Source organism: Littorina saxatilis, linkage group LG9 (assembly GCF_037325665.1).
Source record: "Littorina saxatilis isolate snail1 linkage group LG9, US_GU_Lsax_2.0, whole genome shotgun sequence".
Taxonomy (NCBI): domain Eukaryota; kingdom Metazoa; phylum Mollusca; class Gastropoda; order Littorinimorpha; family Littorinidae; genus Littorina; species Littorina saxatilis.
Window position 1 is genome coordinate 37993239 of NC_090253.1, and position 17611 is coordinate 38010849.

General features: G+C 40.6%; 2 protein-coding genes across 4 annotated transcripts in view; one reads left to right on the forward strand and one right to left on the reverse strand.

Annotated features, from left to right (window-relative positions):
* Positions 1 to 523: 523 nt before the first annotated feature.
* On the reverse strand, positions 524 to 14214 carry LOC138975982 (transcriptional adapter 2-alpha-like). The gene is made up of 13 exons (XM_070348764.1): positions 14146 to 14214; positions 13574 to 13763; positions 8304 to 8395; positions 7690 to 7787; positions 7175 to 7225; positions 5812 to 5997; positions 5240 to 5303; positions 4783 to 4826; positions 4375 to 4488; positions 3857 to 4017; positions 3347 to 3431; positions 1692 to 1765; positions 524 to 825 (listed from the first exon to the last, which is right to left on the reverse strand). Exons 2-13 carry the CDS (start codon positions 13742 to 13744, stop codon positions 637 to 639), a joined length of 1329 nt encoding a protein of 442 aa, XP_070204865.1. The 5' UTR covers positions 13745 to 13763; positions 14146 to 14214; the 3' UTR covers positions 524 to 636.
* Positions 14215 to 14465: 251 nt separating this feature from the next.
* LOC138975984 (P2X purinoceptor 4-like) overlaps positions 14466 to 17611 on the forward strand; it is a 31838-nt gene continuing 28692 nt past the window's right edge. For all 3 annotated transcript variants that reach the window (XM_070348770.1, XM_070348771.1, XM_070348769.1), the window contains exon 1: positions 14466 to 14629. In XM_070348770.1, coding sequence (XP_070204871.1) covers positions 14487 to 14629 — 143 coding nt within the window. In that variant the 5' untranslated portion in view covers positions 14466 to 14486. The remainder of the gene's footprint in view (positions 14630 to 17611) is intronic.

Sequence of the window (17611 nt, forward strand, 5' to 3'; positions counted from 1 at the left end):
AATTTATTGATCTAGATATATGTATGAACGAAGAGGAAATAAAAGAAAATAGAATAAGAATATTACCTGGCATTATAATCAGATCTTAAGGCATCACAAAAACACAAAAAAATAAATGAAAGGTTTGTTTCAGATTACAAGGCCAAACTGAGAAACTGGGATCCATATGTTAGTTAATTCTTCTTTTCCTTTTTATTTTTTATTTTTTTATTTTTAATTGTTTGGAACTCGTACAAGCCGAGTCCCTGGGTGTTGGAGAAGAGAAGCTTTCGTCATAAATTCTGCAAAATTGAGTTTTGTTGTTTCTATTTTATTTATGGAAAGGTAAAAAAAAAAAATGGCCTAGTTGTAAAACTGGTGGTTTCACTGTACATGGGTAAAATGCTAAAACTTGCCATACATTTTGTTAGTCTGGCCTGAGCAGCCTTTGTACATTTGATTGTGGTGCCTTCACAAATTCAAGACTCAATATGTTCTGGTACAACTCCACTTACATCTACTCACAAAAGACAAACACGGGGAACATTTTTAGAGGAATTTTTATTCATTCTCTTTTTCTCTCCGACACACCCTTTTCAAGTTCATGCATTTTAATCTCAGAATCTCTTCTCCCCCCATCAACTTTCTTGCATTGTGTCATGAAGGTTTGTTGACCTGGCCCTCCTGCAGAAGGAAGTCGTATAGTTTTCTGGTCTTGTTGACATCGATCTTGATGAGGGTGCGCGCCTGGGCCAGTCGCAGACCGCAGTGTTTGCGACACTCGTTTACCAGGATGTTGCGGAACTCCAGAAAGGCTTCTGGCACCAGCCGCACTGTCTGGCACAGCTGAAAATGAAAGTTGGTTTCCGTTTTGTCGCTGATCCTGCTACAGTGGAACCCCCCTTTTAAGACCTCCAATAATCTGAGAAAATCGGATCTTAAAAAGGAGGGAGTCTTCAAATGGGAGTCATTTTACAGAGGTTATGAACAGAAAGTCTGTGAAAACAAGGTCTTAAAAAGAAGGGAGTCTTAAAATGGGGGTAATTTTACAGAGGTTATAAACCGAAAGTCTGAGAAAACAAGATCTTAAAAAGGAGGGAGTCTTAAATTGGGGGTCTTAAACAAGGGGTTCCACTTTACTTTGACCGAGTGTTGACAAGCCAAAGAATGCTGTGTTCGGAGAGAGTTAAGTTCAAATGAACAAGAAGTGTAGGCTAGATTTTCACCCTTACGTAAGTCAACTGCTGATTTGTGCATTGTTGGGTACAAATGAAAAACAAAGGGTGGTCAAGAGGTTCACTCTTAAGTATGGAAACTCACAATGTTTTACTCTTTTTTTTAAACACAGTTAAAGTTTCCTTTTTCACTTCATGAATTCTTGTGAACAGGATTTAACAGACCTACAAAAAGAAAGTGTAAAGGCAACCAAAGCGCTTTGAGGCCAATTCCTCCAGTAATGATGTCACTTGTAACACTAATTATGACTAAACACTGCAAAAATGGTTTGCCTCATTCTTCTCAAAACATCAAGAAACATTTACAATAACAGAAAACTGAACTTAAACAACACAGGCGTGCATGGAAAACACACACACGCACACACACCCACCCACCCACCCACCCACCCACACACACCCACACACACACACACACACAAACATACTGTCTTCAACATTTCTAATGAGACACTGTGAATGCAAGCCAACACTTACTTCTCGTTCAGTGGGCGAAAGTTTGTCGTAACCAGTAAGACCACTGATCTCAATGGGTGGAGCGACTTTACGAGCTGTGGACAAACAAACTCAGGAATGTCAAGCACTACAAGACCTTTACACAATTCTAATACAGTGGAAACACTTTCAAGACCTCCAAACCTATGAGGAAACGAGGCTTCCAAGGGTGGGAAGACAGCTTCCAGTGCAGAGTTGGAGTTGTTAGATCTTCTTCTTCTTCTTCTGCGTTCGTGGGCTGAAACTCCCACGTACACTCGTGTTTTTTGCACGAGTGGAATTTTACGTGTATGACCGTTTTTTACCCCGCCATTTAGGCAGCCATACGCCGTTTTCGGAGGAAGCATGCTGGGTATTTTCGTGTTTCTATAACCCACCGAACTCTGACATGGACTACAGGATCTTTTTCGTGCGCACTTGGTCTTGTGCTTGCGTGTACACACGGGGGTGTTCGGACACCGAGGAGAGTCTGCACACAAAGTTGACTCTGAGAAATAAATCTCTCGCCGAACGTGGGGACGAACTCACGCTGACAGCGGCCAACTGGATACAAATCCAGCGCGCTACCGACTGAGCTACATCCCCGCCCAATCAATTCGTCTCCTGCTTCGCTCATGGGATGAAACTCCTACCGTTTTTATGTGTATGGCGGTTTTTATCCAGCCATACACTGCTTTCAGGGGATGCATGCTTGGTGTTTTGTGTTTCTATAACCCATCGAACTCTGATATGGATCACAGGATCTTTTCCGAGCGTTGGTCTTGTGCTTGTTACACACAAAGGGGAAGAAGGCACTAGCAGGTCTGCACATAAGTTGACCTGGGAGATCGGAAAAATATCCACCCTCAACCCACCAGTCGTGGCACGGATTCAAACCGACGACCTTTCGCTTGGGAGGCCGGCATCTTATCCACCAGGCCATTACGCCTGTTTAGATCAATTAATTTCCCAAATTGACACTAGTGTCGGTCACAAAATTAATTCATAAAAACATCCCACTGTGCACAGAAAGCACTTTCTTTATTTGGTGTTTAACGTCGTTTTCAACCGTTCAAGGTTATATCGCGACGGAGGGAAGGGGGGAGATGGGATAGAGCCACTTGTCAATTGTTTCTTGTTCACAAAAGCACTAATCAAAAAATTGCTCCAGGGGCTTGCAACGTAGTACAATATATTACCTTACTGGGAGAATGCAAGTTTCCAGTACAAAGGACTTAACATTTCTTACATACTGCTTGACTAAAATCTTTACAAACATGGACTATATTCTATACAAGAAACTCTTAACAAGGGTAAAAAGAGAAACAGAATCCGTTAGTCGCCTCTTACGACATGCTGGGGAGCATCGGGTAAATTCTTCCCCCTAACCCGCGGGGGGACCAGAAAGCACTAAGGTTGCTGATTTGTGCTATGTGTCCAAGCGGAGGGATAATCTTATGCAAAGTAAATGCCTGGCAGGATCAACAAAAGTGGTGAGCCAAATCATTTACACAAGAAGGACTGTGTCTGAAAAGCGTGCAGACAAAAATCTTTCCAGCGTATGTTATGTATGTACGTACGTAAAAGAAGTAAAAACATGTTAAAATTAAAAATAAAAAAAAATCTTTCAAGCTGGCCCAGCCCAGAAGGTGACTTACGTGCGGAAGGAAGAGGGATGATTCTGTTGCTTCGGTCATTGCCTGCAATGTTGCGCTGAAGCCATGCCTGACAAGCTGCATCATCCTGGGACATGTTTAAAGAAAGATTTGAAATGTTTGTCTCCCTCTTGGACAAAATGCAGAGGGAACATTTTGCGGATTGTATTTTGCTGAAGCCATCGCTGACAGAACACACTATGCTGTGCTCTGCAAACAGGACAAAAGCACACAAACAAATATGAAGGTACTTCTTCTTCTGTGTTCGTGAGTTTTGACCCCCATGCTTGGTCATGCTGTTTACAAACATTGCAGAGATTACAATGTAACACTAACATGAACATATGTTTGCCTTATTTACACCAGAAATGTTGAGTTTCATGAGTGATACCATGGACAATACACACAACAAAATCCGGTAAAAAGATATCTACATCAAGGAAAGAGGTTGGGGATAACTTTTTTAAGCTAAGGGGACAAAAAGACGAAAGAGAAATGGAAAACAAAACTTACTCTGATGTGAGCAACGACATCTGAAAAAAGATGGCGTTTCTGTCGAGAGGTGCTGCGGCGTGATCGCAGAAGTCTGTACAACTGGATTGAGCGGAGACGCTTTAACCCATTGTCGCGATACTCCTGTAGTCGACTAATCTGACTTCTTAGCTCATGTTCGTCTGTAAAGAAAACAAAACTTGACTAAATGTAAAAAGAACAACCACTCAGGATTTTTCAACATTCACATTTTTTTGTGGTTGTGTAGGAACTGTATTGCGTAAGATAGATCAAAAACCGCTGGGTGAAAGAATAATGTGTACAAAATGTACAATCTTGTCCATAATGGTTAAACTTCAATGAGAGCACAGAACAAATGCAAAATAAGGAATGAAATTTACATATTTTTCTTTAAAACTGTCGTTACAAAGGACCAAAACATAAATATGAGACACACACTGTGCACAAAAACATACTGCACCCACACACACATAAATAACCACACACACACACCCACACACACCATAAATAGAGCTTACACTGAATACCCTCATGGAGTTTGTCATTGTCTAGAGGTGTCATGAGAGTCGTGAAAACCCTGAGGTCTGAAATCTGCTGCCTGACGTCACGATCCATTCCATAATGATGGAAACCTGGACGGAAAGACAAGCAATGAAAAAACCACTCAGGCACAGACACGCGCACACAAACACAGGGAGATTCACGATCAGACACACGCTGGGAGTAATCAATCTGAAGATTTTCAATAAGAAACTGATGCAAACCAAGTCCTATGACCAAAGAAATATCTTAAAATCCTCATAAACCATGTAGCAGCTCTTAGACAACTTTTCATTTGAGTCTAAAATTGTCATCATTATCTTCGGGAGAAATTTGGAAAAGGATGCCTATTAAAAATCAATTAAAATAAGAAGCACATAACTTACGCATTAATTTCTGCAGGTTGATCAGGCCGTAATCTTTGACAATTCTGTGAATACAAGAACATTCTTGTTAAAGAGGAAAGAATGATTACAACCATAAAAAGAGAAAGGCTAAAGACATAATAGTTTACTTGTGTACTGCTCATACAGAAAAATAAGGGACACCACACCAAAAAAATAAAATAAAAAAACCCACACACACAAATAATCAAACCCCAATCAATTCTTCTAAAACAAACAATGCCAACACTGATTTGCCACAGCATCACACTCAAACACTGAAATAACAGAGATTCATGACAATATTAGTACAGTATTAAACAAATGTGTCATATTGCACTTGTGCAAAATTCAAAAGAAAACTGAGAAATGAAACAAAGAAGGAGAAGGATGTTCACCAGAATTCAGGCTACAGAGCATGTAGAAAACACCATACAATGTACATGCTTTCAGTTTTTACCTCTTTATTCGATGTCTCTCTTTCAGTCGATACCGATAACTGTGCAGCAGGGCCATCTTCAAATCTAAAATGAGAAAAACTTGACATCACTGAATTTATCCTGTACTGTGCACACAAAAAGATGAAAGTCACCCCAAAAATCTGCATGTCAGAGGCTTTTTCTTCCTCTTTCACACTTTAAGAAGCAGTTCTTAACGGTAGGTACCAGGAAGAATAATGAACAGCAGTCTTTCACAAATTTCCCACATTTTGTAAAAACTGTCCCGTCTTGAGCATGAAATACTTTAGAAATTATCTTTGTTACAGGCCCAGAAAAAAAAGCAATAAAAAATGAATGTAATGCCATCTGAAAGATTTCAAACTTGAAAAAAAGAAAAGAAAATCAACACTTACCGTAAACAAAACAAAATTAAAAATGACCAATATATAACACACACACACACACTCAAACTTACAAACACACACACACACTCACCCTCACACTAAAACACACAGGCACGCACGAGCACACACACACACACACACACACACAAACACTCTCTCTCTCTAGTGTCTCTCTCTTTCTTTCTCACCATCCATTATTTCAACATCCTCTTCATCATCTTCCCCTCTGTCCTCGGGCTCAAAGGTAAGGTTGCAAACATCCATCTCAGCAAAGTTGTTGTACTGCACTGTAAAGTCTCCGCGAGCGGCAGAGTAACCCGCCATCTCCAAACACAATGGAGACCCCTCTGGAGGCCTTGGGGGATCCTCCGACACTTTAGAAACAAACAAACAAACAAAAATCGTGAAAATGTAGAAGCAATTAAAGTGCAATTACAGATAGACACACTCACAATTGCAAACAAAGACAGACACATACAGACGCATTTACACACTGATGCACAAGCACTCGCATATATATGCAGACAGGCACACACACAAAAATAGTCAGACTAAGATAAAGACAAAGACTGTGCTCTGTACAAAGTAGGAAATTTTTCCTGCGTTAATTTTTCATTTTTACACTTACTACAGCTGATGGGGTCTATGTCGACCAAAAGAGTGGGATTCCCTGTAGGTGGAGTTCCTGGAGAGGGATTCCCTGTATACAGGGAATACCACAGGATTTAGTTCCTGTAGCGTGTCGCTGATATCGCTGAAAGTCACGTGATGCTTGGCGACATCGGTAGAATTTGATGTTTTTCAATCTTTTTTGATATTTCTTAGAAATTAGAGTATGGTTTGCAAGTTTGATTGAAAAACTCCACCCTGTGGGATTCCCTGTATTCAGGGAATCCCCCTCCAGGAACTCCACCTACAGGGAATCCCACTCTTTTGGTGGACATAGACCCCATCAGCCTTACTACATGGTACAGTACTGTATTGTATGTCAGTTATGACATCAACTCAATATAAAAAAATTCTCACTGTACACAGAAATTTGCCAGGCTGTTATATTTTGGTATGTGTTGAAAGATGCTCTTACCCACAGGAGCTTGTATCCAACCACCAGTCGATAATTATTTACTCCTCCATGCTTATTATTTACTGCTGCATGCTTACCCTTACTACTACTACTTATTAGTAAATAGTAGTAGGAGACTGTATGGAATAAGGAGTAAATATATGGAGTAAGGAGTAAATAATGATCGACCGGCGATTGGATACAAGCTCCTGTGCTCTTACCCCATGTAAAAGCCTGGAAACATCTGTGTCGACTCACATGATGGGTTACATGAGAAAGATTCTGCACCTATTAAAGATAGACCTATTCTAGTACTCAACAAAATAATGGTTCTCAACACACCCTGGCTGTAACTGCCATTGTCGCTATCACAGTTCAAGAACTAACACCACATGGACACAAAATATTCACTTCTGTACAGACAAGCTCCCTCTTCATCCCTCAGTACATTCCTCACTGTTTACATGAACACAAATAAGGCAACTTACATTTGAACACAACTGGTGAAGGGAAAATGTCAGGTTCATACTCAGGGAACGCTGAAAAAAAGAAGAAGGAAATTTGAAAGTTGCATGCTCAAGCATAGAAAAATATACTGACAGGAACTGTGACAAACATCCTGACACACACATACACACACACACACACACACACACACACACACACACACACACACACAATTTTAACAAATTTACAGAAGGTACTGCAAGGAGCAGAAGATCAAATTATAAAACAAAATTCTTTCAAACATTAGAAAAAGAAAAGGAACCACATTAACATTTTATATCAAGTGTTGTTCTTTTTTATATTCTAATATTCAGCATAGGTTGTTTTTACATTTTGGGCAAGACTTCTTCTTTCACCCGAGAAACTTTGTGAACTCTGAAATGTCTGCCTCACCCTGGAGATAAGGGGGACATTTTGTGACCTTCTTCTGGTTAAACTCAGTAGAGATCAGAAGAAAAGAACAGAAGAGAAAGGAAGAAAAAAAAGGACAACTTACCTGGCAGCTGTCCCTCTGGGCAGTTTATGTAGCATTTGTTGTAGTGACGTTCACATTCAGATGGCGATTTGTTCTGCAGCTGTGCCGATACATCGGGCCTGAAAAACGCAACGGCACATGAGTTTGGTTTACATTTTGTTTAAAGGAATACTCTCCAGTAAATGAAGGAATTAAAACCATTCCACCAATGAAAAGTCATGATGAAGGAATGTTAACTGTCCTTCATCAGTATATTTTATTTTCCTTTATTTTGATATGAGACTAAGAAAGGTAGGTATTAGAAAATTCAATTTTTGACAAAATAAGACTTTTTTTCAGAAGTACATCGACCCAAGTAATGGTCTTCATAGCAAACAGGCAAACAAGTATGAGAGGAATGAGATAAATGACAGAATTATTTGTTTGTCTGTTCACTATAAAGACAATTTGGTTGATGGACTTGTGAATGCCTTGTTTTTTTATTCTGGGTAAGTTTTTGAACATTAGCAGTCCATCTATTTTGGGATTTATTTCTATATTTCTGAACAAGACAAGGACAAATTCAGACATGTACCCTCCTCTTCTCCTTCAGCACCCAACCTCTAATGTCAGTTGTCTCCCTCTGCCAAACTTACCAGTTTCCATAACCAAAGTTTTCCACTGATTCCAACAGTTTCATCTCATCCTCAGCTGTCCAGTGATTTTCATACAGAGGGAAGTCATATTTCTGTGAAAATAAAACATGTAAGGTTAGTGTAATCTGGACTTCCATCTCATACTTGGTTTTCACATAGAATGTAATCATTGTATGGAAAGCGAACTGGGAAAACATCACAGGAAACAGGGCACATTTTTAACTAGAAGATATGCACAGTGTTACAAACTGACATGCAATGTGAGGCCTCAAGGATGAAAGAACACGTACTCCTGTTGTCCCTTTGCCTATTCCTTGGACCAAAATGAACCTGTCACGAAAGACCACCTGCAATGTAGGGACACTTTCGGTGGTACCAAGGGTGTCCTTTCATCGCAGGTACCACTGTAAGCAATCTTCTTCTTCTGCGTTCGTGGGCTGAAACTCCCAAGTACACTCGTGTTTTTTGCACGAGTGGAATTTTACGTGTATGACCGTTTTTTACCCCGCCATTTAGGCAGCCATACGCCGTTTTCGGAGGAAGCATGCTGGGTATTTTCGTGTTTCTATAACCCACCGAACTCTGACATGGATTACAGGATTTTTTTGTGCGCACTTGGTCTTGTGCTTGCGTGTACACGTGTGTACACACGGGAGTGTTCGGACACCGGGGAGAGTCTGCACACAAAGTTGACTCTGAGAAATAAATCTCTCGCCGACGAACTCACGCTGACAGCGGCCAACTGGATACAAATTCAGCGCGCTACCGACTGAGCTACATCCCCGCCCACTGTAAGCAATCAGCTCTCCCTGTTTAGGAGCACTATACAGAGGATGGACCCCCCCCCCCCCCCTCTTATTTGACCCCCATCCCCTTCTGATTAACGACATCTCTCCTTTTAAAGACCCCGCTTTCACAGATAATCTGCTCACAACCTCTGTAAACCTACCCCCATCTTATGACACGTACCCTCCGTTTCAACACCAGATTTTCTGTTCACAACCTCTGTAAACCTACCCCTATCTTATGACACGTACCCTCCGTTTCAACACCAGATTTTCTGTTCACAACCTCTGTAAACCTACCCCCATCTTATGACACGTACCCTCCGTTTCAACACCAGATTTTCTGTTCACAACCTCTGTAAACCTACCCCCATCTTATGACACGTACCCTCCGTTTCAACACCAGATTTTCTGTTCACAACCTCTGTAAACCTACCCCCATCTTATGACACGTACCCTCCGTTTCAACACCAGATTTTCTGTTCACAACCTCTGTAAACCTACCCTCATCTTATGACACGTACCCTCCGTTTCAACACCAGATTTTCTGTTCACAACCTCTGTAAACCTACCCCCATCTTATGACACGTACCCTCCGTTTCAACACCAGATTTTCTGTTCACAACCTCTGTAAACCTACCCCCATCTTATGACACGTACCCTCCGTTTCAACACCAGATTTTCTGCTCACAACCTCTGTAAACCTACCCCCATCTTATGACACGTACCCTCCGTTTCAACACCAGATTTTCTGCTCACAACCTCTGTAAACCTACCCCCATCTTATGACACGTACCCTCCGTTTCAACACCAGATTTTCCGAGGTCTTAAAAGGAGGAATCCACTGTACTAAGGCCAAAAAAACAAAAACAAAATAGGTGTGGTTAAAGTTAACATAGCCAAAAAAAATAGGGTAGGAAAGTTGGCAATCACTTTTTTTTTTAAACTTTTTTTTCTAATGTGTACAAATTAAACCTACTTGACAGGGAAATAAGTGTGCGACTCGAGCGCTGTCGCTTTCATTGCGTTTTCTGCACTAGTTTTTTGTTTGTTGTTGTTGTGACAAATGTAATAAAAAGCTACAGGGTCGGCCCCTAAAAATAGGGTAGGTCGGGTTACCGTAACCGCACCTTTTTTTTAATTTTTTAGGCCTAATGCAGGGATGTTGCCACACATTCATACCTATAGGACAAATGTCCTGAGCTCTTCGGCTTCAATAGGACATTTGACTGCTTTCAGACATTTTAATAGGACATTATAAATTGGTGCAAAACACAAAATCATGTGCTCACACATATCAGTATATGCACCAACATTGTGTGCGTATATTGTTTTATTACTTTTGTTTCAATCAGGACACACACAAAAAAGAAACCAACAAACAAAAAAGCAACCAAAATCTTCAGCACTCTTACTTTCATTGGCCCACAAACTGCATGATTTCCTGACAGAGCTTTTTCTTGACATATTCGACAAAACACTATACTTTTTTTTTACATTTAGTCAAGTTTTGACTAAATGTTTTAACGTAGAGGGGGGAATCGAGACGAGGGTCGTGGTGTATGTGCGTGTGTGTGTGTGTGTGTGTGTGTCTGTCTGTGTGTGTGTGTAGAGCGATTCAGACTAAACTACTGGACCGATCTTTATGAAATTTGACATGAGAGTTCCTGGGTATGAAATCCCCGAACGTTTTTTTTCATTTTTTTGATAAATGTCTTTGATGACGTCATATCCGGCTTTTCGTGAAAGTTGAGGCGGCACTGTCACGCCCTCATTTTTCAACCAAATTACAGTAAAACCTGTCTCTAACGGACACCCTTGGGGAATGGTAATAGTGTCCCTATTAGACAGGTGTCCCTTCTTCACAGGTGGAGGGGCCGGGGCAATATTTTACAAAGAGCACGTAAAATGAACAAGACACTTTTTGTCAGTCCTGTAGTATGTATTTATTGGATTGAACATGAGACTCACTGAAAATGTGAGTAAACAAATGATACATGTAGCAAACAACAACAACAACAACAACAACAACAACATCCCCCCCCCCCCCCCCCACCTACCCCGTTCCCTACACACACTGTGCATTCAAACTCACGCAAGTCGGACGTCACAAAGCTAAAAATAGCTGACTTCATCAGTCATTCAACGGGAAATTCCGCTGTGTGTCTCGACCAAAATTGGGTCAGCTCTTGTTTCATTCAGTTTTTCTAGTCTCAGCATAAATGCATGGAACAGAAATTTGGCTGTGTTAACTATTGTTTCCTTCGAACGATTGCTTACAAAGAGAGAGAGATCGAGAGAGAGATTAGTAGGAGGGGGGAAGGGGGGAGTCACGAGTGGTAAATGATAAATGGTTGCCATACCACTCCCATACCACGTTGTTCAGGTCTTCATATTGCGTTTTCCGACGTTTCACAGTTTTTTGGTCGATTCGCGCACCTGACTCCCACTCCTTCATCACGTCTTCTTTTTCCGATTTGATCCTCGCGATCTGTGTTTTACCACATCCCATCTCCTTCGCCACATCTCGGCATGATTGGCCGCTATCTAGTTTTTTCAAGGCAGCGACACGCTGCTCTAAAGTCAACGCTTTTCTTTTTCCTGCTGGAGCCGGAGATTCCATTTTCAAACACAGTAGTCTACTGTTGCTTTTGGTTGTGACTGTATCCACAATGCGGAAAAGCGAAAGTGAGCGAAGCGAAAGTGAGTGAGCGAAAGTGGGTCTCCATCTAAACAAGCCACTGATTGGTCAGAAAAGGGACAGGACAACCAATCAACAACCATTTGTGCTACGGCTACGGCTGCCGAGCACTGACTGCATAACAGTCGAGTTTTCGAAGTTGCGTTTTTATGTACGTTGTGTCCGTTTGTGACAGTGTTTACACTTCCTACGGTCCGAAAAATCGTGTCCGCGTCCGTAAGTGGCAGGTGTCCGCCCGTTAAAGGTTAGTTATTGTTGAAATCGTGTTCGTGCCATGATAAACTGTCCGTATGTAGCAGGTGGCCGTTACAACAAGGGTCCGCTAGACTCAGGTTTTACTGTAGTTGAAATTTTGGTCAGGTAATGTTCGACGAAGCCCGGACTTCGGTATTGCATTTCAGCGTGGTGGCTTAAAAATTAATTAATGACTTTGGTCATTAAAAATCTGAAAATTGTAAAAAAAATGTTTTTTATAAAACGATCCAAATTTACGTTTATCTTATTTTCCATCATTTGCTGATTCCAAAAACATAAAAAATATGTTATATTCGGATTAAAAACAAGCTCTGAAAATTAAATATATAAAAATTATTATCAAAATTAAATTGTCCAAATCAATTTAAAAACACTTTCATCTTATTCCTTGTCGGTTCCTGATTCCAAAAACATATAGATATGATATGTTTGGATTAAAAACACGCTCAGAAAGTTAAAACGAAGAGAGGTACAGAAAAGCGTGCTATCCTTCCCAGCGCAACTACTACCCCGCTCTTCTTGTCAATTTCACTGCCTATGCCGTGAGCGGTGGACTGATGATGCTACGAGTATACGGTCTTGCTGCGTTGCATTGCGTTCAGTTTCATTCTGTGAGTTCGACAGCTACTTGACTGAATATTGTATTTTCGCCTTACGCGACTTGTTTTAAACTTTTTTTTCTAATGTGTACAAATTAAAACCTACTTGACAGGGAAATAAGTGTGCGACTCGAGAGCTTTCGCTTTCATTGCGTTTTCTGCACTCGTTTTTTGTTTGCTGTCAAATTCTAATCAACTAGTACTAAACAGGGTCAGCCATGAATAGTTAACCTTATTAAAAGACCGTTTGTGTGAATTTCCTGCTGTACTGGCACCATCTAGAACAAGTGACGAAACTTTAATTTCCGTGATTGTGGAGGTTTTAGCGGCGAAACTGCCATTGGCCCCACTGTCATTTTCCAGAATGATGCTAGCCGTGTTTTCCCATGTTCTTGGCCCTAATGTAGCACCCGATGCCGTTGAAAAGCCAAACGTGTTCAGTTTTTTCTTTCTTAGGCAGGCTTTAGTTTTTTTCGGTGGCATATTTCAGTGCCGTGCGCTTCATCTCTAACCTAAAGCAAGTTAAAGCAGACACGAGCCTTGGTCAGTTAGAGTTGTCTCCCGTACTCCTAACTTTAGTGTGCTGTAGACGGGTGCATGTACGCAAACGGCTCATACCGCAAACGGTTCGTAAAACGCAAGATCTGCACTGCACAACTTCAGTGCACCTGTACGCGAGAGCGCTCGGTCGCTTTTTGAAGATTTTATCATGATAGGAAAATTGTCAAATAACGCGCTGTCCGAAGGAATAGAGTTCTTATCGGACATGGACCGCGCTCAGTTGAAAACGATAGGACATCTGACCGCCATGCGGCTATGTGAATCGGACATTTGAGCCTTTTAATCGGTCTATGTCCGATGTCCGACGCCTAACGACATCCCTGCTAATGAATCATTCAAATCAAATCAAGGGAGAGAAAAAAGACTCACAACGACAGTGTAAGAGTGGTTGTTCTGGTGCTGTTCAAACTCGGCCCCTCTTGCAAAACAGTGAAGGCAGAGATGCGTGCGGATGGGACACTGCGCACATCGTATGAAGGGAGCCATCAGGTGACTGCTGCATCCTGGGCACTGGGCTTCCGAGTCATCAAAATTCTCCATAGCCACTGGTCTCACGTAACTATAACAAAGAAAGATTGTATATATTTGTACATTTATTTCACTGTTCTCATGATCGAGATCAGTGCAGTATCGATTAACTGATGCTGAGATCGACTGATGACTCGATTGGTCCGTATAGCTGTCATTATATGGGTGCCCTGCATGAAATGCTAGTTTTACTCAATGTTGGCTTGAAATGCTAATTTTAGTAATTTATCTAAAAAAAATGCACACAAAAGAAAACAGATGCATTATAATTTATAAAGCACAGTCTGCATGTGCAAACAACGTTAATTGTTAAGGATCAAATGAACAAACTCAACAGACACTTGAAATCATCATGGTGGTTGTATCAAACTACAGAAAAATGAAAGCTGAGGTTCCGTAGAGGACGAGGTTACCAAAATGAAGAAATTTGATCCGAGCGCCCGCCACGGTCAACTCGCAGGTTGAAACGCAAAGGTGGAAAAGTGAAAGTGCAAAGGATCATACCATTTAAGAAACCAACACATTTAAGAATAGTTGAAAAAACTTGTTGTGTTTGAAACATATTGACTGTAACCACAGTAACTACATGTGTTGTAGTATATTTCAGATGTTTTGTACATTTTTTGTGCATAATTTATTAATTTTCAAAAACACATTTATCATTACGCCTTATCCTTAGCCTATCCTTATCACCATCTTGATTCAGTTAGATTGAGTCAGTCACATGATTAGGTTGTCACGTGAACAATCCAAGATGCCGCAACCAAAAGCTCTAGTGCGCTCTGCGATCGGTGTGTTTTTCGAGTACGACACACCGAGAATCGTTCATATTCGCAGTAAGAAAGTTGGCATCATCAACAGGCTTATCCAGATTACGATTCTTGCGTACCTCATTGGGTAAGTGAACAGAAATCAAACTTGTCCCAAGAGGCAGTACGAGAAACCCACGAAACAGTTGAACGTGTCCTTGTTTCCTTCTTTTTATGTGAAATTAACCGTCACTGAAGGTTTTAGCGTTCTCAACATCCCTCCCACACAGGCACGAGTCAAGAACCTTCCTTGTATTCTATTGAGAGTGTTTTTGTGTGTGTGTGTGTGTGTGTTTTTTTTGACGTTGCTGTTAGCGCCGTGGTTCATTCATTAGGCGGTTCTGTCAGAGGTGTGCCTGTTTATAGTGTTACTGCGGAAATGAAAGTAGCTCCGTTTTGGAGGCCATAGTAATGGTAGTGGTAGTAGTCGACAGGCCTGTGTATGACTGTTTATCCTTGAGTGCTGCGGCATGCTTGTTGTTCGTGAATGCAAATACTTATTTGGTCACATTAGCAGAACACATTATAGGTATGTTACAAAATGCGTGCGCAGCTCAATTTTTGACGTCATTGAAAATGGCCCCCCCATTTTCTGATCACTCACACTGTCTCAGTTTTGGGGTCCTCTTTTCTATTCTTGTCCAAATTTACATCACATGGGCACCCTGTCGAAGACGTAGAGCACATTCTTGACTTTAAGATTGAGAAAGATGGCGAGTCCAACACTGTCGAGCTCGCCGGCCAGAATATCGGGCGAAGAAGACACAAAAGAGGTACTTTTATAAACCAATTTATAGCCTTTGAACTCTTATGAGACCCCTCTGAACAGTTAGTTTGACCATTTTCCTGCTGTTTCCCAAAGTTTCAAGTCGATAAAGCGATGCGAAGTACCTTTTAACGGATGCGCCGCTTTGCGCCCGGATTGTCACCCATGTTGTATTCACATCCAACATGGCGGTCGGTAAAGTTCGTCTGCTCTCAGTTTCATACTAACTTACTAAAAATAAAAAAATAAATAAATTTTTTTTATTTTTTTATTTTTTTATAGTTGTTTAGATTCTGAACCTTTCTTTTGATACCAAATTGAACAATATTGATAAACAAATGTGTGAGTTACAGTTAATTTTAGCTGAAAAATGTCAAAAATGGTTTCAATTTATCCTCTTTGCCTCTATTACGAATTTTATTACTTTAAAAATTCATAACTCGGGTTACACTTATCCAATCTCAAAGTTATATATACCATTGGAATGCTGATTTTCTGCTCTTTCAAGTGATATAGATCAAAATGTTAAATGAAAATTTTGAATTTTTTTGTAACATACCTACACATTATGTGAAGGCCGTTGCTGGAGAACTGCGAGTCAGTTACGGAGCCCTCACACTCGGGGACCGTCACTCTCCAAAAGCTACCTTTAATTTTCGAGGTCCGACGGGTCGTTCATTTCCGTGTTAATGATATATGTATTGCATTTTGTTAAACTAATGCTGCTTCTAGCCTCAGGACCCGTGATTCTTGTTGCTCGGTTCGCGGACGAATTCAGTGATCAATGCCGAATCAGTGACTCGTGAGCTTTGTTGTTGCAATCTCAGTTCGATCACCAAAATGCTTTGGAATAAAGAAGAACAGAGCAAAATGAAAGTAAGGAGAGTTAAGAAGAATAAAAAAAGAAGTTAAAAAGATTTTTTTTTTAAATGCTATGGATCGAAGGGCTCGAACCTACAACCTCATGAATCCTATTACCGTTCGCTAACAACTGAGCTAAGAACGAATACCTACCAGGACAGGGATAACCAGGAATGTGAATTTTGCAAGATTACTGGTAATCGGGCCTTTAGCAGTAAAATTAGCAGATAACACTCTGTTACCCTTAGGTTCAATTTCACTTTGATTGTTCTGTGATGATGAGTGATAACCTTGTGCCCGAGAAAAACAGAAGATAACATGGTTTTTAAGGTGTACCTGCTTATGCGGGATTCCTTTCATTGTTTTATTATCTACCATTATCAGGTTAAATTTTTGTACCTGTGCCAACTTGTGTTAGCTAGGCTGTAGAACTATTGGTTAGTATTGTAGTGTTTGATTGAATGTTAAATATATGCCATATTATGCAACTGCAACACCCAACATAAGCCTCAGTTTATCCTATGAATATGATGCATAGCCTGTCATTTAAAGCCTCACTCTGTCTCAGATGAGGTTTACAGAACGATGGAATCTTTCACGAAATAAGCAATTCTAATCTTAAGGAACATACTTGCACTAGCATTTAACACCATTAAATGACACAGTTGGTGTGAATGGCTATTTAGCATGCGTAAACCACACACCAATTCTTGTGGTTTATTCAACCTCCGATCGATCGTGGACCCGTGTGACCCACTTTCCCTTTTTCAAATACGTGAGGAATTAATTAAGTCATCAGTTTGTGGTTTTCAGTGCGACTCGCTGTATCTGCAATAGCTTGTTATTGTGTACCTCTGAATCTAAAATGCAACAAACGACTGTGTGTGGCACGAACTGAGCGGTGGCGGTTGACCGTTCAAAGAAACTGGCGATATGCAGAACATTCGTCTGCTTGGGCAAACACGACCTTGCAGTTGCATGGCCTGCTTCTGGGCTCCCTTTTTTCAAACTTTCACAACTTCGAATTGTACTGATCTTGTCTTGATGAAAAAAGATTCATTTTATAATTTAAAAATGTTTGTCTCACATGCTGTCAATTTATTGTTTAGATTTTAAAAGTAAGTTCTAGCGCCAAAACGCGGCTTCTCATGTCATTCTCAACGAAAAGCAGCCAGGTTACAAAATTGTAAAAAGAGAAGCGCCATCTAAAATTAAAGGCACTGCTTTCAATCTTTCTTTGACACTACTAAGGGAATAGTTTCTTTGGGAAAGTAAACAGGCATTTCTGTTTCAGGTGAAAATGACAGTTGCAGATTATTCTATTATACTCACCAAAGCGTGACAGATGTTCCGATAAACAATTGACAGATGTTCCTATAAACAATTGATTGTCCATGTATTTGTCCTTCAGCACCTCCCTTGCTTCTTCTTTAATAAGTCACA